This window comes from Mobula birostris, chromosome 23 (assembly GCF_030028105.1).
Source record: "Mobula birostris isolate sMobBir1 chromosome 23, sMobBir1.hap1, whole genome shotgun sequence".
Lineage (NCBI taxonomy): Eukaryota > Metazoa > Chordata > Chondrichthyes > Myliobatiformes > Myliobatidae > Mobula > Mobula birostris.
Window position 1 is genome coordinate 25,161,255 of NC_092392.1, and position 26,687 is coordinate 25,187,941.

At 43.3% G+C, this 26,687-nt stretch overlaps 1 protein-coding gene across 16 annotated transcripts in view; it reads left to right on the forward strand.

Moving 5' to 3' along the window:
* Positions 1–26,687, forward strand: part of celf2 (cugbp, Elav-like family member 2) — an 809,970-nt gene that overhangs the window by 551,658 nt on the left and 231,625 nt on the right. For all 16 annotated transcript variants that reach the window (XM_072241427.1, XM_072241413.1, XM_072241419.1 and 13 more), the window contains one exon: positions 4,139–4,335. In XM_072241427.1, coding sequence (XP_072097528.1) covers positions 4,158–4,335 — 178 coding nt within the window. In that variant the 5' untranslated portion in view covers positions 4,139–4,157. Of the gene's footprint in view, positions 1–4,138; positions 4,336–26,687 lie in introns of those variants that run through there.

The window sequence follows — 26,687 nt, forward strand, 5'->3', positions numbered from 1 at the left end:
GAGTCTGCAACTTTCACACACAGAATGCTGGAGGAACTCAGCAGGCCAGGCAGCATCTATGGAAAAGAGTAAAATGTCAACGTATTGGGTGGAGACCCTGAGGGCCAGAACGTAACTATTTACTCTTTTCCATAGACACTTCCCAGCCTGCTGAGTTCCCCCAGTATTTTGTGTGTGTTGCCTGGATTTCCAGCACCTGCAGATTTTCTCATCCCTCTGCAGCTTTTTCTGACCCTCTTGGGGCTTTTGTGCAGTTAAAGCTGCCAGATGAATAGAATGCTTTTTATTGGCTCTTGTACCCAGCCACGCCACTAACTTTTCACTCAAATGCATGTTTGTTTCATGTTCTATTGAACAGGGAACTGTACAATGGATCAGAAATATCAGAAGGGATCATTAGAAGGGAAAACCTGAGCTCTTGCCTTCTGGTACAGCTGGCAGGAGCCAAGTTGCCCCTTTGTTTAGGCGACACATAGGAAGGGACGTGCCTGAGCTGCCAGCTGACAGACGTGCCTGAAATTGTGAGCAGCCAATGGCTTTCTTGCACAGCTGTCACCTCATACAATACAAGATGGTGTTGGGTGTAATCAAACTAATAACTATGCAATTAAACCCAAATGAATATCCACTGAAGACTTTTAAGCAGAGCGCTTTATTGTAGAGATAGGCGATTAAATGTTCAAATGCACTATAGTTCCGCAGAAATTTGAAACGGGATAAATAGAGAAAGAAAAATTTGCAATCTCACCAAGCTGACAATGTGTCCTTGTGTACTCAAAAACTCTGGATGAGCCCAGAGTTCAGAGTGGTGGTTTTCTACTTTTGTGCATGCCAGCGAAAGATGGTATCATTTGAATTCATGTGCACTTGTCCGCTGCTTCTGATTATATTTGCGATGTTCTTATCGTTGACTGTATAAACCTGCCCATATTAATTGGCTACAATGCAGCCATCAGGTTCGACAGCAACTGCAGAATGATCCTGATGTTTATTGTGAGCGAGTCAGATATATAGCACGGAAAAAGAAAGATGAAAAAATTAGCACTATTTGAAGCACGTACTGTACATCGAAACACAGTGAAATGCGTTTTTTGCGTCAACTCAAGTCAGCCAGGATTGCGCTGGGACAGCCTGCAAGTGTCGCCACACTTCCGGCACCAACATAACAGGCCCACAACTCAGTAATCCTAGCTGTATGTCTTTGGAATGTGGGAGGGAACCCGAGCACTCGGAGGAAACCCATCCCAACTTGGGAAGAATGTGTGGACTCCCTATAGACAGCAGCAGGAATTGAGCACCGATCTTACGGTGAGCTGTAATAGCATTACGCTAACTACTCCTCTGGCCTAACCTTTCCTTAATAGTGATTCACTCAAACATCCTTTTTCCACACCTAAATCTAGCAGCATAACTCTCTTGTCCCCTTTCCCTACAGTGGTTGTCCAGCCTCCCCTTAAAGGTACCTGTTATTCGACTCAGGCCCCTGCTGTGCTAGTAAGATCCACATTGTAAAGATTCCATGCACAATGACTAGGAATATACGCAGTAATCTACATATGATCCAACCAAGGTTAGATATGAGTTTGACATAACATATCTACTTTACAATTCTATCTCTCTATAAGTAAACCCTTCTGCTTGGTTTGTGTTTCGAGGTGACTGTAATACTAAAGTACAACAGCCACCCTTATTGATTTTGTGTCCTGGGTGGATGACACCATAAGACATAGGAGCTGCATTAGGCCATTCAGCCCATTGAGAATGCTCTGCTATTCAATCGTGGCTGATTTATTTTCCTTCTCATGCCCACTCTCTTGACTCCCCCCATAACCTTCGATGCTCTACTAATCAAGAACCTATCGATCTCCACTTTAAATATACCCAATGACTAGGCCTCCAAAGCTTTCTGGGGCAATGAATTCCATAGATTCGCCACCCTCTCACTAAATAAATTCCTGCTCATCTCTGTTCTAGACGTCCTTCAATTCTGAGGCTGCTCCCTCAGATCCTATAATCTGCCACTATTGGAAACATCCTCTCCACATCTGTCCTATTGAGACCTTTGGTATTCAATAGGTTTCAATGAGATCCCCTCTCATTCTAAACTCCAGCAAATCTATGATGTGATTACAGCTCTTACTTCAGAGTTCAATTCCAGCATCCTCTGTAAATGTGTGGGTTTTCTCCGGGTGCTCCGGTTTCCTCCCATAGTTCAAAGACTTATCAGTTACTAAGTTCATTGGCCATTGTAACTTGTCCTGTGATTAGGCTTGGGTTTCTGGGCGGTTTAGCTCATTGGTCAGAAGGGCCTGTTCCATACTAAATCTCTAAATAAATAAATAAAATAAAATAAATACAGGCCTATCACTTTTCCTCTGTTAACTCATTCATTTCCTCGCATGGACTCTCTCCAATGCCAGCATATCCTTTCTTTGATAAGGGGCCCCAAACTGCTCACAATACTTCAAGTGCAGCTTGACTAATGCCATTATAAAACCTCAGCATTACATCCTTAGTTTTTTGTTCTAGTCCTCTCAAAATGAATGCTAACGTTGCAATTGCCTGCCTTAGCACAGACTCAGCCTGCACTTGTTGGATTTAGATGAATAGTTTCCACACTGTGATCATTATGATACTGTTGGATTCTAATCAGACTCCTCTATTTTTGCTTCCCACATCTATTTTTTCCCCACTTATTACCTTCCAGCAGAGTGAAGGTTAAGAGTTGAAAGGAATTTTCAATTCCCCGGCTTCAGCAGCAGGGATTAACATTGCTCTGTTATATCTCCTGTCTCATTCTTCTGTCAGCCAGTTCTGTTCCCTTGTCGCAACTCCTTTGACAACAGAGTAAAATTATCAGAATCAGCTTCAGGTTTATAGTCGCTGTCATACTGTATGCCGTGAAGTTTGAGGTTTTGCAGCAGCAGCACAATGCAGTACATTTAAAAAATATATCTTTGGTTACAATGAGGAATATACTTTAAAAATCAAAAAGAGAATAAAATAGTGAGGTACTGTTTATGGACCGTTCAGAAATCTGACGGGGGAGGAAAAGAAGCTATTGCTACATCATTGACAGGGTGTGTCTTCAGGCTCCTGTTCCTCTTTCCTAATTGTAGTAATGATGGTTATATGGCTGTATGACTATGACAACTTCCATACCCATCAAGTCCACCCTGATTGACCTAGCATCCACCTCCACTGGAGACGATTTACGGTGGCTAACTGACCAAGATGGTGTGAAACTTTGTTTAAACTGCAAACCAAGTGGTGTCTGGGCTGCTATTCAGTTTTGTGTGTCTGCTTATCAGTTTAGCATTCATGTGGAAAGGGAAGAAGTGGTTTAACCGCAAGGCCTTGTGGTTGGACAGAGCACAAGTCACAGGATGACCTAGCACAACGGAAAAAATAACTTGCAAAAGGAAGAACCAAGCTCAGCCCTCTCAAAATGAGAGAGGAACAAAATCTGAAATACCAGGAATCTGAATTTTATAAAAATAGGATCAGGCTGTGTGCTTGCTATTACAAGTTCCATGTAGAATCGAAACAATTTGCTTATCCATCTTGATTAAGTCATTGGATACGGGTTCTCGGCATCTCCTGTCATATCACCTTACCCTCCTTGACATTGATCAAGCTTTGCCTTGTCCTTAAAGTCCAGCAACCCTGACTCTGCAGCAGTAAGGATACTTATTAATTTTTAATTGTGCAGTGCTTTCCCTCATTTACACTGTCTAATATAGGTAATAATTGTATTTTCACTGCCTCCACTGACCCCTAAATGTCTCTCAATGCATCATGTGGTGAGTTGCCTTTGGGCCTTGTGGGCAGAAGTTGTGAGAGCACCAGAGTTGGCATGCATTCCCTCTCAAGCAGCTGCCCTGTTCCACGTCCCTGGCACCAGATCCACTCACCAGCCGGGGATTTGCACAAGGGACCAGGAAGTGAGCGTTTGGAAGATTCTTCCAGTAGAGTTGCTGGATTCATTTAAACAATGGCGCTGTTATATTAGGAGTAACCTGTACTGAGATGATATTTAGTGAGGAAATCAATACTTCAGTTATTTTCCCAAAGTGATGATTGGGTTCCCGTCTCACAGTGTGTCTAACCTGATGTTTCTCTGTTTTGTTTGAAACAGTAACGGTACAAATAGCAAGATGAATGGTGCAATAGATCACTCGGACCAGCCAGACCCAGATGCCATTAAGATGTTCGTAGGCCAGATCCCGCGATCTTGGTCAGAGAAAGAGCTAAAGGAACTGTTTGAGCCATACGGAACAGTGTACCAGATCAACGTCCTCCGAGACCGTAGCCAGAACCCTCCGCAGAGCAAAGGTATGGAGCCTGGTTTTTAACAAGTTCGCTTATTTTGCCAGCTGGGATAACCCTTCCAGCCCTGTGCCTAGTTTGACTGTGTTTCCCCACTTGACCTTTGAAATGTTAGGCATCTGGCAGATCTGCCTGCCATGACCTTTTACAGCATACTTAATTAAGTCCGTCAACCCAACTGGGGCATAATCCGCTGACAGCAGCTTGCCAGAGCCCTCCCTCCTGGGCCAGGCTTTCAAATTGTCGCCAGGTGTAGCCCATATTCGAATAACTTTCCTCTCCCACTGATGAGATGTTTGGAATGTCTTTTGGTGTTTCTGTAGCTCTGACTTTTTAAGGAATGGAGTCGCTAGCCCCGTGCTCAACTCTCCTCCTTTCATAATCATGCTTGGGACTGTAGATGGTGGAGCACTTCCAAAGCATGTGATGGGTTAAATTTGTCTTCTTTTGCACATTTGTCAGTCATTTGTGTGTAGTTTTTCATTGATACTATTGTACTTCTCTCTCTCTCCTGTGGATGCCTACAAGAAATGAATCTCAGGATAGTGTATGGTGACAATATGTACTTTGATAATCTGAAATCCGAAATAGAACTTTGAAAATTGCATGGTTGAATTGAGTAGCATTTTTTTTTTTTTTGCAAAATCAGCAGTCAGCAGAATTCTTTGCCAGTATGTGGGGCTTGTGAAAAGTTTAGAATTTCCCCCTCTGGAATACGTAATCCTGTACAAGGTTAAGTTAAACACCAGGTTTCAGCATTAGGAAGTTGTTGGAATAGTTAATGACAAAGAGGATGGAACGTAAAGGCAGCATTGCTTGCTCCAACTGCAGGGATCTTTGGTTAGATCACTCACAGTACTACATAGGTTAACTACACTGCGTCCAAAGCAACATTGAGAAAGGTTCACTGGATTGTTTTGTGGCATGAAGAAACTGATCTACAAAGAAAGATTAACTTAAGATCTTGAGTTTATAAGAGAGACCTCACTGATGCACGTGAGATTATGAGGGAACATGATAAGGTGAAATCCATCAGGGTGTTTCCACCGATGAGGAAATCAAAAACCAGGCGACTGTAATCAGTGACAACCATTTAATACTGAGGGGGAGTTTCCTCTTGGGAGGATTGTAAAACTTTGGAATTTCCTCTAACTTGTGAGTTGTGAGGCAGAGTCAGTGTTTTTAATTTTGAGAGAGCAATCTTTTTGACAATAGTGATGAGAGTTACAGGGAAATGAAAGATGAAAATAAAGACGAGATGACAGTCTAAAGAGCCTTTGTCTCATTGAGTAGGGGGGCAGTTTTAGGGTTGTGTGATCCATTTTCTCGACTTGCTAACACTCATGTTTATAAATTAGCCTTGGGGTTTGCTGGGAGTGCTACAGCACTCTGCTTAACTAACAGCTTTCATGACCTTCAGCTATTATTGAGTAATTCTGGATGGAAACAGGTTTTTCAGCCTAGTGTTCATGCTGACCAAGTAGTCTGCCTAAGCTTCTTCCATGGTCATACAGCATCTATGGAGGGGAATAAGCAGTTGACCCTTCATCAGTGGTGGCCACAAACATAAACTGTTTGCTTCCCTCCTGATCTGCTGAGTTCCATCAGCATTTTGTGTGTTGCTCTGGATTTCCAACATCTGCAGAATCTCTTGTGCATTCCATTTCCCCATGTTTGGCCTGTATCACTCCAAGCCTTTCCTATTCACACAGCGTCTCAATGTCTTTTAAACTGTTGTAATAGCACCCGCCTCCACCACTTCCTCTGGCAGCATAATCGTCTCATCTCCACCCGCTGCCAGTGAAGTTTTTTTTTGAGGTACAGTTGTGAGTTTACGATAGGAAATAGCCAGTACTTTACACAGAACAATCAGTTAAAGGAAGCTGCTTCAGGCATGGGGGGTGGGGGGTGGTAAATGTTGGCTGGAGCTCCCCGGTTGATCTTTGGGAGGTGCGGTCAGATCTTTAACTGCCAGGCCCAGAATGGGCCCTTTTTTAAATGTCCCTTTAACTCGTGCAACCAGGACTAGGAGCTGCAGTCTCTGGAATGGGGATTGACCATTCCACCTCATCCCTTTAGTGTTATTAACACATGGAAACACAAGAGATTGTAGATACTGGGAACTGGAGCAACAGAGAACTTGTTGGAGGAACAGGTTCAGCAGCACCTGTGGGAGGAAATGGATTCTGTCCTGATGCAGGGTTTTGACCTGAAATGTCTACAAATTCTTTCTTCCCACAGATGATGCTTGACCCTTTGAGTTCCTCCAGCAGGTGGTTAGTTCGTAAATAGTTACGTATCTTAGTCAGAAGTTAAAATTAGTTCCGAGTTAGATTTGTCGTAAACCTCCCCCCACCCTCACTGTCAGCTGTCTTTTCGTTCGTAAAGATAAAGATCGTAAGGAATGTTAGCTTTATTTGTCACGTGTGCATCGAACTGTACAGCGAAATGCGTCGTTCGTGTCAGCGATCAACACAGCCCGACGATGTGCTGGGGCAGCCCCTATGTGCTTCTGGCTCCAACCTAACATACCCACAACTCACTAACCCTAACCCGTACGTCTTTTGGAATGTGGGAGGAAATGAGAACACTGGGAGGGAGCCGGGGAGAACGTACAAACTTTACAGACAGTAACAGAAATTAAGCCCCAATCTTCTGACCACTGGCACTGTAACCGTTATGCTACCTTGACACCCGTGCTATTTTTAATATCTCTTTGCTTTTTAATACATCTCCAAACTATTGTCCTCGCTAACCTCCACCCACCAACTAAACCCCATTCCTTCCCTTACTGAATCACCAGTGCATCGTTCCCCCTGGAAAGGCTATCCTCTGAGATTTGGACGTGCCGGATAAAATATATATCCTATCAAGGGTGCTAATAACACCACAGCTATTCAGGCAACATCGTGCTACTTCACTGAAGCTGCTTTCCAGGCAAGTATATGCTCAGAATGCTAAGAATGACTCCCATCAGGAGAATTCGGCAGAGCCCAAAATAAAAATGGAATTCATGGCTTCCCTTCAAGAGCGAGATTCCAGTGACTTGCTGTCAGAGCAGGTGACCGGGGTTCTGTTACACTGGGTCATGAACTTGATGTGCCACTCAAAAAGCTGGCCTGCAGTGTCACTGGCAGGGACAGTGCAACTGGCTTGTGCTTCTGCACAGGGTGCGCGGAGTGCCCAGCTGGCTTTCGCGTTCAGCTTCTGATTGACTCCTTACCCAGCCAATCAGAGGTGAAGGATCAAAGGAGGGTGGAACAGGGCTTGTCTTTGCTGTTGCCTGTTGCTTGTTCTCGTCTGTGTTGTTCAGCTGAGCATTGTGGGCACGCTGTGTTGGTGCCAGTGCGAGTGGCGGCACTTGTGGGCTGCCCTCAGCACACCCTCGGGTGTGTTGGCTGTTAAACACAAATTGTGCACTTCGCTGTATGTCTTGATGTAAATGAGACAAATAAACTGGAGACTTAGACCTTGAATCTTAAAATCCCACAGTCAGTCCGAGCGCAACCCACTCTAAGATAAATTTCACTCTTCCCTCCTACATATCCCTCCATTTTTCTATCATCCATGTGCCTATCTAAGAGTTTTAAAAATTCCAGTATATCTGTGTCCACACACCCCCTCCGGCAGGACATTCCACACACCCACCACTCTCTGTGTAAAGGATTGCTTCGGATATCCTCCCTATACTCCCTTCCAATCACCTCAGAATTATGCTCGCTCCTATCAGTCATTTCGACTCTCGGAAAAAGTCTCTGGCTGTCCACTCTGTCTATGCCTCTTACCGTCTTCTATACCTTTATCCAGTTGTATCTCATCCTCCTTTGCTCCAAAGAGAAAAGGCCTAACTCACTCAGCTTATCATCGTAAGTCCAGTACTGAGGACTTGTTATTTATTTCATACCCCGCCCATCCACATACAACAGTCTCAGGAGTGCTGATCACATGCTATAATGCTGACCAAATCGTGAAGTTGCTGAGGTCCTGAGAGAGGCACTACCTACCCCCCTTCTCAGTACCAGCTGCATTATGCCACAGCTGCTGTTTCACAGTGCCAGAGACTGGGGTTTCGTCCTAGCCTTTGACGTTGTTTGCACATTCCCCGTGACCCCCTGGGTTTTCTCTGGGTGTTCAGGTTTCCTCCTACGTGCCAAGACGTGCGGGTTGGTACGTTAATTGACCACTGTAAATTGCCCCAGTGAGTAGTAGAATCTGGGGTAAGGTGAGTAGAATATGAAAAGGACTAAATGGGTAATTGATGATTCGCATGGGCTCTGTGATGTCACAGAGTCCATGTTAAACATGGACAGGCTCTGTGCTGTTTCTCTCATTTATGTGCAGTATATTCCAACAAGGCAAGCTGAATTGGATACCCAGCCACTACACCCATTGTTAACTTCGGGAGCATGTTCCTCTGGTTATGTCTGTAGAACATAGAACATTATAGCACAGTACAGGGCATTTGGCTCACAATGTTGTGCCAACATCTTAACCTACTCTAAGATCAATCTAACTCTTACCTCCTACATAGGTCAACATTTTTCAGTCATGCATGTACCTATCTTAAATGACCCTAATGTATCTGCCTCTACCTTCACCGCTGGCAGGATGTTCCACCCAACCACCACTCTCTGTGGAAAAGACTTACTGCTGATATCCTCCCTGGACTTTCCTCCAGTCACCTCAAAAATTTGACCTCCTCATTTTAGTTATTTTCACCCTGGGGAAATGGTCTTTCTCTATCCACTTGATCTTACCCTCTTATGATCTTGTACCTCTCTATCAAGTTGCCTCTGATTTTCCTTCACTCCAAAGAGAAAGGCCCGAGCTCGCTCAACCTATCTTCCTAAGACGTGCCAGGCAATATGCTGGTAAATCTCCTCTACGCCCTCTCGAAACCTTCCACATCCTTCCTCTCATGAGGCACCCAGAAATGAATGCAACATTCTAGTGGTCTAATCTGGGTTTTATCGAGCTGCAAGGTTATCTCACAGCTCTTGAGTTTGCGTTGCATCTTCTCTCTTTACTGAAAGCTAATACATGTAGCATCCTTGATGAAAAATAAATCAACATCGTTCAGCAGACAGAAGCAGCAGCCAAGCTGTGGTCAGAAAAGCTTCGGGGACAAAAGGATAATTGATAGGATCACCTCTTTGATCTTGGTTGAATACTGTCCAGGTTGCTTCTCTCATGTTCAAGGTGGCCTGTGTAATTTTTCTGGCCACCCAAGCTCTTGGCTTAGCAGCGCACTGGATAGCTGCCCGTCTAGAAGTTAACCCTTGGCTAACAGTGATACACAATACAGTAGCATCAGTAAGTCATTCTTCTCCATCAAGACTGATTCCATTGACCTTAAAGGAATGAGTTTTGGACACAAGACTGCAACATGGTAGATGCTGTTGTGTGGCAAGTTTTCATCCAACTAGGAATGAATCATGCACCATTATCTCTAATATTGTCGCATCCTCAGAATACCCGAGGTGGAAACTTTAGGTTATATACTGATTTTCACCACTTAAGATTCAGATTCAGATGAATTTATTTATCACAAATACATTGAAGCGTACAGCGAAATGTGTTGTTTATGTTAACAACCAACACAATCTAAGCATGTGCAAGCGTCACCATATATTCTGGCACTAACATAGCATATCCACCATGTTCAGAACAACACATGCAACACACACACACACACACACACACACACACACGCACGCGCAAACTAAAACCCTAGGGCGGGCTGTCTTTGGGCCTCCAGGCTCTAGTGGCTCAAGGACTAGCAGACATTGGTCCTTCAGCTTCCCCAGCAGACTCAAAGACCCAAATCTCGGATTGTGTTCGGTGACGCAAAAAACAACAAGCTTTACTGTTTGTTTTGATGTTTCGATGTACATGTGACAAATTAAGCTAACGTTTAGTCCTTAAATCTTTGATTGTAGAACTAAGATTTTAAAGGAGCATTATGCAGGGAGAAAGAGAGCTGTGGATGTATAGGAAGAGAATTTCCAACTAAAGGAATAGCAGCCTGTGATGGAGTGATTAAATTCTGGGTTGCCAGAGGTGCCTTGGAAGATTTCAGGAGTTTCAGTAATCATTTGAATGTATAATATGTTTAAGGACTGTCACCAGGCCAGGCACTGACAACACACTGTAAAAGTCCTGAAAACAGTATTAAATAAGGCTCTGGTAGCGCCTTTTAGTGTACTAGGACCCTTCTGAGAGAGCTGGGTTGGCCTTGCGGCATTTGGAGCTTGCCGTTTCTATGGTAACAGGTGGCTTGCTTACACAAGCTGGAAGTGAAGCCTTCTTCCTTATTTGCCTGTGTATGCAGCATTCAAATATGTCAAACTTGAATGCATCAGGGATGGTAGTGAAGTGGTTAAGTGACTGCACTACCTGCCAGAGGTCTGGGCCATTGATCCAAGGACAGGAGTTCAAATCCCACCAAGGCAGCTGGGGAGTTAAGTTCAAATAATTAAATAAATCTGGAATTTAAATTAAAAGCTGACGTCAGTGACAGCAGACGTTACAACTGCTGGGCTGTCGTAACTTCCTTGGCCCTTCAAGCAGAAATTATCAACTTCATCAAATTATCAATGAAAGTCCCAGGGTACAAATTCATGTAATATATTAATCTGAATTTTTTAAAAAAATTCAAATCCATATTAGTAATCACAAAGCTGCCAGATAGTCGTAAAAACTTGCCTGATTTACTAATGTCCTTCAGGAAGGAAATTTCCCATCTTTGCCTGTCTGTTGCAGACTTTAGATTGGCTCTTAGGCTATGCCCACACTAGACCGGATAAATCCGTAACTGAAGCTATTTCTCTTCGTTTTGACCCTCCGTCCACACTGGAACGATGTTTTCCTGCCCCGAAAACGGAGCTTTTCTAAAACACTCTCCAGAGTGTGTAAATCTGAAAACGCCGGTTGGCCATTTAGCATGTACGGGGTAACCGACTAATTTTAAAAACGCTGTCATGACGTGCAGGAACAAATGGTGGCGGCAGCGCAGCATTTCATTGTTTTCTTGAACGCAGCCTCCAACACAACAACAATATCTGACAATAGATGTGTAACAGCCTCATGTAACATTGTATAGAAATACAAGATAACACTGATGCAGACATGTTTTATACATTTAACAAGGTGCTTTATTAATGTATTGCTTGTGCAAACATTCAATAGATGCAATTGTCACTTTTGCCCAGTAACTTGTTTTATTGCATATGTTAAATACAGCAAAATAATACACAAAGACATGGCAAAAGTAAAGGCAAACAAATGAGGTAACAGTTAATTTCACTTTTGCCCAGTAACAAGCCTTTTTGCATTTAGTTGTAGCTGTCGTCCCTTTCATCGGTGAAGAGACCATGGCCGTAGGAAATGTTTCTGGACGAATGCACGCCAAGTCTTTCGTTTGGCAATTTACTTCTAAGTTTTTCTAGTCTGTAACTGGACAAATGCACACCAAGTATACCGTTTCCTCTTTGCTTGTTTTCTGTGTGTCCGTCCTGCTCGTGCCCAGTAGGAGGAGATGTGCCCAAATACCCGTTTTAATGTGGACGGAGGTATTTTCAAAAACACCTGGTGTGGACGCCTATCGTTTTTACGTGAAACCAGCTTTTTCAAAATTATCCGGTCTAGTGTGGATGTAGCCTTAATTGTCCCCCCTCTCAGGATGCAATTCTTATTTATTTATTTAATGACGCAGTGCAAAGGAGGCCCTTCCAACCCAAAGAGCCTCAACACCCAGCAACTCATCTATTTAACCCTAGCCTTATTGCAGGACAATTTACAATGACCAATTAACCTACTAATTGGTACATCTTTGGACTGTGGGAGGAAACAGGAGCACCCAGAGGAAATCCATGCACTCACAGGAAGGAATGTAAAATTCTTTTTCAGAGGATGCTGGAATTGAACTCTGAACTCCGATGCCATGAGCTGTAATGGTGTTGTGCTATACACTACCCTGGCACTGGCATTGTCACCGATGTCCTAATCTCACTAACAAATTTAAAAAGTCACTGGATCTGTCTGGTGAAGACTTTGTCCAAATGATTCCTAGAAAGTCAGAAAGTGCAGGTGAAACAAAGGTTCACTAACTGGGATAGGAAGAGAGATAGAAGATCTAAGAGTAAGCCTTTTGATCATTTATCTGTGGATTGTGGTCTGTCTGAGAGCAGCGTCCACCATCAAGGATCCACACCATTTAGGCCGTGGTCTCTTCTCATTGTTGCCATCAGGAAGGAGGTACAGGAGCCTTAGGACTCACACCACCAAGTTCAACAACAGTTATTACCCCTCAACCATAAGGCTCATGAAGCAGAGGGGATAACTTTACTCCACTCACCCTAACACTGAACTGAGCACAACCTATGGACTCACCTTCAGGGACTTTTCATCTCATGTTCTCAATATTTATTCCATATTTATTTATTATTATTTTCTTTCCTTTTGCATTTCCACAGCCCTTTGCATATTGGTTGTTTGTCCATCCTGTTGAGTGCGGTCTTTCATTGATTCCGTTGTGTTTCTTGTATTTACTGTGAACACTTACTGCCTGTTATGCCACTTGCATTTAGAGCAGCAATGAAGGTCCTCCATCTCTGGCGGTGTTCAGGGCTTCCTTCATTGTGTCAGTAGATTCTTGATTTTCACTACTGTCAATGATGCGAATCCCGGGTGGAGATTCAGGAATACAGTACTGTTGCACTCAGATGTAGAAGAACTCTTCATTGCTGTTTTTGTAACAGTTTTTTTTTACCAGTCAGGGTTCTCCATTCAGTGTGAGCTGAACCCCCTTGCATGGAGGACTGGTGGACCACTCTTGGTCTGTCCTCTACCCTTTGACCAGTTTGCCATGGGTGATCCTACAGAGAGCCAAAGCATAAAGCCCTGACTCCAGCCAACATAGCTCTCCGGGTATTTGTGGTACACAAGCCTCCAAACCATGACAAGGTTGTGGTCTTCTTGGAAGATTTTTTTGTGAATACCCACAAGAAAATGAATCTCAAGGTTGTATATGGATACGTATATGTACTTTGATAATAAATTTACTTTGAACTTTGAACAAGCTATGTGATTTAGCTTTTCCTCAATGATAGGCTCAATAGTTTAGTTTAAGTGACAACTATTCCAGGAGAAAACAAAAATTGCTGGTTGGCTCCTGTCTTACCCTTTCTCTTCTACTCTCCTGCCCATCACCTTCCTCTGGTACCCCTCCTCCTTCCTTTTCTCCCATGGTCCACTCTCCTATCAGATTCCTCCTTCTTCAGCCCTTTATCTTTTCCACATGTCACTTCCCAGCGCCTCACTTCATCACCCCTTCCCCATCCACCTAGCTTCCCCCTCACCTGGTTTCGGCTATCATCTGTCAGCTTGTGGTCCATTCCCTCTCCCCACCTTCTTATTCTAGCTTGTTCCCCTTTCCTCTCCTGTCCTGATGAAGGCTCTTGGTCCAAAATATTGATTGTTCATTCCTCTCCATAGACGCTGAGTTCCCCAGCGTTTTGTGTTTGTTCCTCTGGATTTCCAGATGATCTGAGTCTCTTGTGTTTAGGAATTGCAGGAAGGGCTTGAATTATCTCTGGAAGACAAACATCTATCAGGAGTGGTTCATACCCCAGAGATACCTTCCCCTTTAATGTAGATCTGAGAAGCACATTCCACTTGCAAGAGTATGCTTGGAACCAGTCTATAATTTTGCAATAAAAAATCTGTCTTTGTACCTTGCATTGAAATAAATTGACTGAATTAGATTACATTTCCATCTTATTATATTTGTTCAATCAAGACAATTTCATGTGACTGCTTAAATATAGGTTTTGTAATCATGGAAAATTGACAACTGTCCTTCTGTTTTTTTTAACCAACTGTTTCGAGCAAACAGCCAACAGATTGAACCATAAAGTGGAAAATGACAGCTAAGTTTAAATGCCCGTTCTCAGCCAGGTTAGGAATGGATGCACAGACTCGAATAAAGTAGAGTTAGACCAAGGATATTGTGTAGCATGTTGTGCATTGTACATTAAAATGTATTTAGGTGTATGGTTTACACTGCACAGTACACTTTACTATAAGGTGAAGATGTATTGTTATGGTTGTATCATTGTTAACTATGCTTTCAACTGCCTCTTCTGGAATTCATTCTTTATTCAGATTCATTTTCAGATGTATTTATCACATGTACTTTTAGTGAAGTGTATCATCTCTGCTCATGATATGGTTTTAAGATCTGTCTATGTGTATCACGTACTGGGTCTGGTGACTTTGCAATCCAGAGGTTCTTCAGAAGTCGAGAGTGAGGCCTAAAACTTGTTGCTTACAGCCGTTTATTAATGGTCATAAGAACAAAGTATGAGACAAAGTACAGAAAGAAAAAACAGAAACACGAGGAAATCTGCAGATGGTGGAACAGGCAGGTTTGTAGATCTTGGGTAGGAAGTGCGGGGTGTCGGAAAGAAAAACAAAGTTGTGGTTGTCTTGTACAAAAACTGGCTCAGGCAAGGAAGATAACAAAATATTCCAGTGATTAAAAATTAGCCGATAAAATAGCCAGATTCAAGAGGCATGACACCTGCTATGGAAAATCTTATAGGAAAGTACAGAATCAGCTATACCACAGTACAAATACTGGAAAATGCACTGAACTTTAGCATCTATATAGGTGATTATATAAAAATACAAGCAAGCATAGGAAAGATTAAGCTATAAGAAAAATAGCAATTGTATACTCTAATCCAACACGGTAATGCCCCCATGGAGTGCCCAAGTTGTCATACAATGGTAGGCACTTTAGAAATGTATCCCTTACATATTTTCAGCTCTTGTATTTTCAGCTGCTGAAACCAGACCTGACATTCATTAGAAGAAGCTGTGTGTGACTTTTGGCTGGATGTGGTTATTTTATTTTTACTTAACGATAGAGCGTGGTGTAGGCTTTTCTGGCCTGTTGAGCCACGCAGCCTTAACAAACCCCCTCCCCCCCCCCCCCAACTAACCCATTAAACCCTAACATAATCATGGGACAATTAACCTACCCAGTACTCCTTTGGACTGTGGGAGGAAACTGGAGCACCCAGGGAACACCCACGCATTCCACGGGGAGGACATACGTACGGCGCCGGAATAGAACTCCAAACTCCGGAACGTAGCAAGTTGTAGTAGCGTCAGGCTAACCGCTATGCTACTGTGGTTCCTAAATTCGCGATTCTTTCAGCCATCGTCCAATATAATAATTCCCTGGCAATGTGAGTTTGATAACATCGCAGAGCTGATTCTTATTAGGGTCTGAAACTTTCATCTCATCTTGTTAAATGAGATCACAGGGTACTGTTGACCAGCTGCTTTCCACACTATTTCAGGACGTGCCATTAGCAGTCAGTGAGGCCACAGATTCTTATCATCTCGGCCACTGCAAAAAGCATCAGCTGGGAGAGCAAAAATATGCACCGCCAGATGGCGCCACGTTTCATTGCGAGTTGGGTGATCTGAGTCAGTGCATTTGGCATGGCACATCAGTGTTTCAGCCCAGCCTGGGAAGCTGCCATTCCCGTCGGATCACGTGCCTGTGTGGACATCTGCTGGAACCAGAACTGAACTTGGTTCCGACGCTTCTCTGAATTGCCACCCGACGCACAACGCAGTGTGTATGATGTCCAGAGGCAGGCTGCCTGATCTTAAACCACTGGCCATCTTGGGTTGAGGCAATTTCAGAACGAAGAAAGGAACAAAAAACACTGGTTTCCAATTTACTTCCTGCCTTCCCAAAAAGAAAATTTAATAACTTGCAACAGATGCGTAATCAAATATATTCTGAAGCTTTAATTACAGCCTGAAGCTGCAGGGATTCATCATCTCCAGGTTAGCACAAAGAAACAAACAATATGACATCTGTCTAAACAAAAGAATATTGTGACTGCCTTGTGTTGCACACATTCACTTTGAGGCCCTCCAGGTAAGCCACTGGTAGGGCTGAGGGAGCTTTTTTTTAAATGTTGCTCTCTTGTGGGCCACTGTCCATTTCCTCATAGAGTTTGATTTGCATTTACTTGGTTGCTGTGGCAGATTATTGGAGTAAGTCTCAAGTGCCATCTGCAGAGAACTGAAACGGGTCCAAGGATAGAGGGTTCCAGTGCAATCTTCCCCTGCAACCTGATTGAATTATGTACTGCTGATAGCCAAGAATTGACTTGGATCAAAAAGATTAGCTGTGCAACAAAACAGTTTGGCCCAGATGTATATCATTGGAGCAGACTTAATAGGTCAAATAGCCTAATTCTACTCCTATTTCATATGATCTATAAGAATCCTTAAAAGAAAGACAGGATTCTTTACAGTGTGGAGGAACAGAGGAATCTTGGGATCTATGTCTATAGACCCTTCAAAGTTGACAGTGTAGTCAAGAAGGTGTATAGTGTGTTGGCCTACATTAGTCAGGGGACTGAGTTCAAGAGCCATGAGGTAATGTTGCAGCTCTATAAAAATCTGGTTCTGTCACATTTGTAGTATCGTGTTCAGTTCTGGTCACTCATTACAGGATGGATGTGGAAGCTTTAGAGAGGGTGCAGAGGAAATTTATGAGGATATTGCCTGGATTAGAGACCATGTCTCATAACTATAGGTTGAGCGAGCTAGGGCATTCCTCTTTGGAGTGAAGGAGGATGAGAGGAGACTTGACAGAGATGTACAAGATGATAAGAGATATGGGAAAAGTGGACAGCCTCTATCTCAGGTTGGAAGTGGCTAATATGAGAAGGCATAATTTTAAGGTGATCGGAAGAAAGTATAGGAGAGATGTCAGAGGTAGGTTTTTCTTACACAGAGAGTGCTAGGTAAATGGAACACGCTGCTGGGAGTTATAGTAGAGGTGGATACATTAAGGAGATTTAAAAGAATTTGATAGGCACATGGATGAAAGAAAAATTGAGGGTTATGTGGGAAAGAAATGTTAGATTGAACACAGATTAAGTTAAAAGTTCAGCATAACATTGTGGGCTGAAGGGCCTGGACTGTGCTTTACTGTTCTAAAGAAATGCTACTTAATAAGATGAATTTTGAGAGGTGTTTGATGACTAGCCAGTGCATGAACTAACATTTTGATAAGAATTGCAAAAATACTGAAGTATCTTAGTGACTCTGCTGTTACAGATCTGCAGAGCAGCCCCAGACAGCCCCTACCAAGGAGGTGTCCTGTGACTTGTGCTATAAAGTTGAGGCTTTACTGCACTTATTGTGAGAAGTTTTGGGCCCCTTATCTATGGAAGGATGTGCTGGCATTGGAGAGGGTCCAGAGGAGGTTCACGAGAATGATCTTGGGAATGAAAGCATTAACTTATGAGGAGCGTTTGATGGCTGTGAGTCTGTACGCAGTGGAGTTTAGAAGAATAAGGGGAGATCACATTGAAATCTACTAAATATTGAAAGCCCTAGATAGAGTAGATGTGAAGAGGATATTTCCTGTAGTGGGAGAGTCCAGAGTTCTGTCCTGGATCAAACTTCTGCTCTAGTAACATGACCAGAACGCCACTGCGTCTTTGTCCAAGTGAACTCATGGATTCCAAGATGCCAGATGATGCTGTCTGGGCTCAGGAGTTTCATCTTTGGACTTGTTCATCTGTTGAACACATTGTTTGGCATTGCTTCGCTCACTGTTTCTAATGATCACCACTGAACCTTCACTCAGAACTGCCGATGAGTAACTATGTGCTTCGATCTGCTACTTGTGTTTGACCATATGTTTTTGTTTTGATCCATCATGGTTTTGCCCTTGGTCCAAGTTTTGATCACAATGTGGCGGCTGACAGCTGTCTGCAGGTTGAAAGAGTCTGCTGGTGTTTTATTTTAGTGAGTGTGCATTGGCAGAACATACAAATTGCAAAATATTAATAAGTTAAGCAATTGTGTAAAAGTACATAAGTGGATTTTGTTGTCCGCATCTGTGAGCTTGTCCTCTTTGGTTTAAAAAAAAGTTATAATTATGTCTTTTCCAAACAAGAGCACAAGATAGAGGAGCATAATTAAACCGTTCAGCCCATCAAGTCTGCTCTGTCATTTGATCATGGCTGGTTTATTTTCCCCCCAACACTATCTCCAGCCTTCTCCTCATAACCTTTGATGCCTTTACTAATGAACGTAGGTCAATATAAGGCTGTGGCAATACTAGCTGTACCACTGTTCCACCCCTGTAACTTGGGTGACATGAGGTAAAACTGAGATGATAAGCTACTTGGCTTCACCTTTCACTCATCCCAAAACTTTTAAAATAGAGTCCTTTCAGAAATCACTTTTATCAGTAGTCATTCTCCAGAATGATGAGATACTCACCTGACATCATTCCATGTTACAAATGTAAAAGGTAAACACAGACCCTAGCACCTGTTATCCAATGATAAGAGAGAGGTTGAGAGAAGGAGTCAACGAGAAGCCCTTTTGTACTTCCTTTTGGCTGCCTGTATATCACCGTGTCACAACTCTTGGAAATGGAGCACCACAATAGACCAAAAATAAAATATACCTTTACACCCTGAATAATGCTACCTTTCATCTCAATCTTGTTAGAATGATACACAGACTGTACATGTAATTTGTGCACAAATTGCTTGCTGATGGAATGTTTGCCTCTCAGGAGTCTCGACGGACTCGTCGTGGAATTTGTGACCGTTTTGTGACTGTGTGCATCTCTCCCAGGTGCTCTATAGTTTCTTCCTACATCCCAAAGGAGTGTTGGTTGGGCAGGTCACTTGGCATCCGTGTGCTCCTCCTGGTGTACGTGGGTGAGCGTCCACAGAGTTAAGGGCACAGTTGATGGCCACGTGAGACAGAAGAGATAATTGGGAATAATTTATTATCAGCGGCAGGAGTCGTGAAATTTGTTGTCTTGTGGCAGCAGAATGGTGCAGGTCCTGATGAAAGGTCTCATCCCAAAATGTCGACTGCTTATTCACTTCCATACGGTCCTCCCTGACCTGCTGAGTTTCTCCAGCATTTTGTGTGCATTGGGCTGAATGGTTTTATCTGCTGGAAGGAAATGTGAAATTAACCACTGGTACCAGAATGTCGGAGGTGGGAGCACTCAGTGGCCACTCAGCTCTCTAGCCTTCTGCACCACTCATGAACCCGATCTGATCTTGGCATCAAGTCCAATCCCAGCCTGTTCCCATGACCCTACACTCTCCTATATTCAAAACAGCAATCCGTTGCAAACAGCCTGAGTAAATAACAAAGGCAGTAAAATAATTTTCAAACATTTTTTAATTTATTCCTCAAAATTGCAAGTAGGGGTGTATTAGGGGGCAGGAAAAAGGTGATTGGAAAACTGGTTAAGAACAATTTCAGATATGTCACAAACATTAAGGACCACAGTTCAACTCGGTGCTAACCTGAGGCTTGAATTGATTCACAGGGACAAGTAACCCAGCTGGTTACTTGATCAAATGTATGTGTGTTTAAAAACTTACAGCCATGATTCCAGATTATTTATCACATGTACAGTGAAATACAACCAACACAGCCAAGGATTTGACAGGGGGTGGGGGCACACAATTTTGTCGCAATAGAGCATTGCCCACAATGCTCGGTAAAACACCATAGAACACAACAAAACACAGCGGGCAACAAACTAACAACAGCAAAACAAATCTCGTTATCCCTTCCATCCATGCACAAAGACAGCCCTCTAACCCCAAGGCAATCTGTGTTCCTCAGTCTTCAGCCTTCGGCCTACGGCCTCCAGCAGACTCTGATGTGAAACTGGATTTGGACACGAACACGCAGACATTGGGGCTACGACTACCCCATCAGACTTACAGAGATTTGCAGACCCGGGACTCTGGCCAACAGGCCTCATCTTCTGATTTACTGTCCATGAGTAAGTGATTAAAACAGAGTTTGTAATGAATCCATAGCCTGCTGCTTTCCAGAAGTGGATTTGAAAACTGATTCAGTTGCTAATGAAGACATTACAGCAATTTTTTCTGCCCTGAATTAGCAAACATCCAGATTTTTCTTCCCTCTTTTGATCTGCAGTTTCTCACAAAAACTCCACATCATTCAAACTTTAGCAATGATTGTGGTTTTGAAAAGCCATGTGATTTTATCACGAGAACTTGAGATAAAATGGAAAATGTCCTTGCATGACAATACCCTTTTTGTTATTCATTCGAAAGAGACTGGGGGCGGTTTAAGGTTGATCTGTTACTGTTGCTTGCACAGACAGCCACAGAAAGGAAAGTGTATGGAGTGGGAGAAACACAAGGTTACATCTGAAAGGGCTGCAGATCCCAATTATAAGATGAATACATAAAGCAAAATGTGTCTTTCAATCAAAGTCCATAAGATGTTTAGTGGTTTGGAACATAGAACAATGTCACACAGGGGCCTCAGTCCTTTTTGTACAAGTTTTTTTTTGTTTTGAAAATGAAACTTGTCACAGAAATTAGGTTGATTCAGCTGCAACACATAAAAAATGGAATAATCAAGCTTGAAGTTGAATAGATTGTCACAGGATTGTAAAATTAAAAATCAGGCCTTTTGCCAAACTGCCTCTCTCTGGAAACCTGTCTGAGCTATTAGACATCATTTTGGAACGGAGATGCCATCCCCAGACTTCCCAGAAAGCGAACCTTTGCTGAGATCTACTGTGAACCTCCAGACTCACTTTCAAGGACTCTTTACAATTCAATTTCTCAGTATTAAATTTTTATTTGCACAGTTCATATTTTGCACATTGGTTGCTTGTCAGTCTTTGTTCATGTACAGTTTTTCGTAAATTAGAGTCACAGAGCACTACAATACAGAAACAGGCCCTTTGGCCATTTTACTCTGTACCAAACAATTATTCTGCCCTGTCCCATCATCCTGCACCTGGACCAAAGCCCTCCATAATCCTCCCATCCATGTACTTATCCAAACTTCTCAAGTGTTGAAATCGAACCTGCATCCACCAATTCCACAGGCAGCTCGTTCCTTAATCTCACCCCTCTCTGAGTGAAGAAGTGCACCCTCATGTCTCCCCTTTCACCCTTAACCCATGACCTCTAGCTCTAGTCTCACTCAACCACAGTGGAGAAAGCCTGCTTGAAATTACCACATCTATATCCCTCGTAATTTTTCATAATACCTCTATCAAATCTCTCCTCATCTCCTATACTACAGGGAATAATGTCCTAACCTATTCAAACTTACCCTGTATCCCAGGTCCTCAAATCCCGGCAACACCTTTGTAAACTTTCTCTGCATTCTTTCAGCCTTATTGTATCTGTATCTTTCAACGCACAAGTGATAAGTAAATCTAAATCTGATCTTTGCCTACCTAGTTAATTGTCCAAATGCTTTTTAAATCTCACAACAGACCCCATCTCTACCATTACTCCAGCAGCTCCTTCACTATATTCAGTACCCTCTGTGAATGAAAAAAGTCTAGCAACAATTATTGAAATAAATTACTGTTCCTATGAGACAGAGATATAGGAGGTGTTCTTCATGATAAACATTTCATGGGTACAAGACTTGAGATCTCTAGCCAATAATTCTGAAGTGGTATTGGCTGAGGAGCCCCTTGTGGACAATGGGACTGTAATGATCGCCCTCACATTCAAGAGACTTGGAGTCATTGGATCTCTAGTGTGACAGCTTCCTTGTCCAATGAATCTCCTATCTGGTTCTGAATGGGGGCCTGGGGATTTTTGCTATTTTGCACTGTTCCTGTACTATTGCTGCTAGACACAAAAAAAACTCAAACATTATAATTGAAGATTAAATGCTCACAGTGCTTTTCTGCTTTAGCCCTGGACAGTTGCCAGCTGCTGGTCAATTGGTCCAGTGTGTTTTGTGACGAGACAAATAAAACAACATTTAGCAGTTCTGCATGGCAGCAGCGAGCATGCCCATGTGGTGCTGTGCCTGACTTCAAGCACTTGCAAGCAGGGCCAGAAGCTTTGCCAGATGGAACCACGAGATGCTGGCGCCCTTGCTGGAGGGGACGTCATATTTTCATGCTAATAAAGATTCAGCCAGCAGACCTGATTTGAGAGATGCTGGAGCTATGTATTTCAAGTTTAAACCATCGACGGCGGAATGGGTTTAAGCTGAAAGAAGGCAAGTTTCTTTTTGCCTCGAAATTCACTTCCATGTGAAATTAAGGTAATTGATTTGAATGAAGCTCTGTGTTGGGTAAGGGAGACTGAGGTAGTCTGATGGCCTTGGTTAGTTCCGGATGAATGGCCTACTGTCTGAAACTGATAGTTGTGGTGCTCAGGCCAATTAGACAACGATTCTATGCTTCTGACCAATCGTGATTTGAATTTTAATTCTGCCTTGTGTCTGTAACAAAACAATTTGGATAGAGAGAACTAACTCACACGTTTCACAGGGTTTTTCAAAGATGCCTGCCTGCAGTGGGATTAAAGGCACCGAAGTTTCATTTAACAAAAACAACAGGAATTCTGCAGTTGCTGTAAATTCAAGCAACACACATCAAAGTTGCTGGTGAACGCAGCAGGCCAGGCAGCATCTCTAGGAAGAGGTATAGTCGACGTTTCAGGCCGAGACCCTTCGTCAGGACTAACTGAAGGAAGAGTTAGTAAGAGATTTGAAAGTGAGAGGGGGAGGGGGAGATCCAAAATGATAGGAGAAGACAGGAGGGGGAGGGATGGAGCCAAGAGCTGGACAGGTGATTGGCAAAGGGGATATGAGAGGATCAATGGACAGGAGGTCCGGGGAGAAAGACAAGGTGGGGGGGGGGAACCCAGAGGATGGGCAAGGAGTATAGTCAGAGGGACAGAAGGAGAGTGAGAGAAAGAATGTGTGTATAAAAATAAATAACGGATGGGGTACGAGGGGGAGGTGGGGCATTAGTGGAAGTTAGAGAAGTCGATGTTCATGCCATCAGGTTGGAGGCTACCCAGACGGAATATAAGGTGTTGTTCCTCCAACCTGAGTGCGGCTTCATCTTTACAGTAGAGGAGGCCGTGGATAGACATGCCAGAATGGGAATGGGATGTGGAATTAAAATGTGTGGCCACTGAGAGATCCTGCTTTCTCTGGCGGACAGAGCGTAGATGTTCAGCAAAGCGGTCTCCCAGTCTGCGTCGGGTCTCGCCAATATATAAAAGGCCACATCGGGAGCACCGGACGCAGTATATCACCCCAGCCGACTCACAGGTGAAGTGTTGCCTCACCTGGAAGGACTGTTTGGGGCCCTGAGTGGTGGTAAGAGAAGAAGTGTAAGGGCATGTGTAGCACTTGTTCCACTTACAAGGATAAGTGTCAGGAGGGAGATCAGTGGGGAGGGATGGGGGGGACGAATGGACAAGGGAGTCGTGTAGGGAACGATCCCTGCGGAAAGCGGGGGGGCGGGAGGGAAAGATATGCTTAGTGGTGGGATCCCGCTGGAGGTGGCGGAAGTTACGGAGGATAATATGTTGGACCCGGAGGCTGGTGGGGTGATAGGTGAGGACCAGGGGGACCCTATTCCTAGTGGGGTGGTGGGAGGATGGAGTGAGAGCAGATGTACGTGAAATAGGGGAGATGTGTTTGAGAGCAGAGTTAAATGGGATAACCAGTTCAGCCTGCCATCTCAACCCGACTCCATGCTCGTCTCCTCACCACGTTGACCTGATGTAGGTATATGAGTCTGACCATCTGGGGAATCAGGATCAGGTTTACTGTCAGTGACGTATGTCAAGAAATTGGATTTTTTCTGTGGCAACAGTACAGTGCCATACGTAAAAAATGCTATAAATTACAATGTGAATGTATAGATAGAATTAATAGTGCAGAGAGAGAGCAACATAGTGAGGTAGAGATCACTGAAGTTAAGTAGTGAGGCAAAGTCTCAAGTGCCAGTTGGCCCTTGGGCTGCACACCCCTGAGTCCCTGCTCCAGGACCCCCAACCAGTGCAAAATCTTGGGGGTGGTCTGTCAGTCTGTGAGGCTTGAGAAAAGTTTATAATTTTTCTGATATCGATGTGTTCAAATACTGAAATTACTTTGAGTATTTACTTGTTTATCTATAAATGGATATTAGAATATTTATAAGTTGAGTCATTGAGTATTACAGCACAGTACTAGACTGTTCGGACCAACTCATCCAAGCAAACCGAGTTTTTTTTTAGGCAACAAACTGAGTTGCCTAAAAGTGAACTAGTCTCATTTGCCTGTGTTTTGCCCAAATCACTCAATCTTTTTTTAAATCAATATACCTGTTCAAATATCTTTTAAGTGTTGTTATTGTGGCAATTGGTTCTATATACGCACCAACCACGACATGAAGAAGTTCAGAGTCAGGTTTTTTTTATCACTGATATACGTCATGAAATTTGTTTTGCAGATATAAAATTACCATGAGTTACAAAAATAAATGAATCATGCAAAAGATGAAAAGGTTGCCCCTCAGGGCATTCTTAAACCTTGCCCCTCTCGTATGCAGTCTAGTCTTTGGTTTCATTTCCCTGGGAAAAAGACTGTGCATTCACCCTACAAAATGCTGAAGGAGATCAGCGGGTTAGGCCGCATCTATGAAGTGGAGTAAACATTTGATATTTCAGGCCGAGACCCTTCATCAGGACACAAGTGCACAAATCTTGGCCCGCAACTTGGACTTTTTGTTCCTTTTTCATAGATTCTGCTTGTCCTGCTGAGTGAGTTAGACCACGAGACCATAAGACACAGGAACAGAAATAGGCCATTCAGCCCATTGAGTGTCCTCCTCCATTTCATCATGGCGGATCCATTCCTCCCTCAACCCCATTCTTCTGCCTTCCCTCCATAACCTTTGATGCCCTGACTAATCAAGAACCTATCAACCTCCACCTTAAATACACCCAATGACTTGGCCTTCACAGCTGCCTGCAGCAATAAACCCCACAGATTCACCACCCTCTGGCTAAAGAAATTCCTCGTCATTCCTATTTTGAATAGACATCGCTCTATTCTGAGACTGTGCCCTTTGGTCCTAGACTTCCCCTCTCCACATCCACTCTATCTCGGCCCTTCAACATTTGAAAGGTTTCATTGAAATCCTCCCCTCATTCTTCTAAATTCCAGCGAGTATAGGCCTGCAGCCATCAAATTCTACTCATGATAACCTTTCCATTCCTGGAATCATTCTCCTGAACTTCCTCTGACTCTCTCCAATGTCAGCAGATCCTTTCTTACATAAAGGGCCCAAAACTACTCACAATATTCCAATGAGGCCTCATCAGTGCTTTATAAAGCTTCAGCATTACATCCTTGTTTTTATATTCTAGTCCCCTCGACATTGCATTTGCCTTCTTCACCGCTGATTCAACCAGCAAATTAACGTTTAGGGAATCTTGCACGAGGACTCCCAAGTCCCTTTGCACATCAGATTTTTGAATTTTCTCCCCATTTAGAAAATAGATTACACTTTTATTACTTTTTCCAAGGTACATGATCATACACTTCTGGACACTGTATTCCATCTGCCAATTCTTTGCCCATTTTCCTAATCTGTCTAAGTCCTTCTGCAGCTTCCCTGCTTCCTCAGTAGTACCTGCTCCTCAACCTATCTTCGTATCTTCCGCAAACCTGACCAACAATTCTGTCATCCAAATCATTGACATATAATGTAAGCGGAAGTGATCCCAATACCAACCCCTGTGGAACACCACTGGACACCAGCAGCTAATCAGAAAAGGCTCCCTTTACACCCATCCTTTGCCTCCTACTAATCAGCCAATGCTCCATCCATACCACTATCTTTCCTGAAATTCCATGGGTTCTTAGGAATTTCTTTAGCCAGAGGGTGGTGAATCTGTGGGGTTCCATGTTTGCTAAGCAGCCTCATGTGCAGCACCTTGTCAAAAGCCTTCTGAAAATCGAAGTACCCACACAACACCCACTGACTCGCCTTTGTCTATCCTGCTTGTTATTTCCTCAAAGAATTCCAACAATTGTCAGGCAGGATTTTCCCTTCAGGAGTCCATGCTGACTCTGGCCTATTTTATCATGTGCTTCCAAGTTAGTTCATCCAGCTGTTTGTGTGTTGCTTGTATTTACAGCATTTGCAGAATCTCTCCTGTTTGTACATTCATCATTTTTATATACGTCTATGAGGTCACCCCTCAGTGCCCAACATTCCAAGAAATAAGATCTTAGCCTATCCAAGCTCTCCTTATAACTCGAGCCCTCAAGTTAGTTATGTTGTTCCTGTAACAGAGTAGCCAAAACTGTACACAAGGCTCCAAGTGTGGCCTCATTAACTTTTTGTACAACTGCATGTCTTGTGCAGTACGTATTTAAAATAAAGTGAAAGGAGTCTAAACAAGAACAGAATCGGAGTGTCATATTCTCCAGAGTAATGCCGGGGATTCCCGGCACATCTGGGCTCC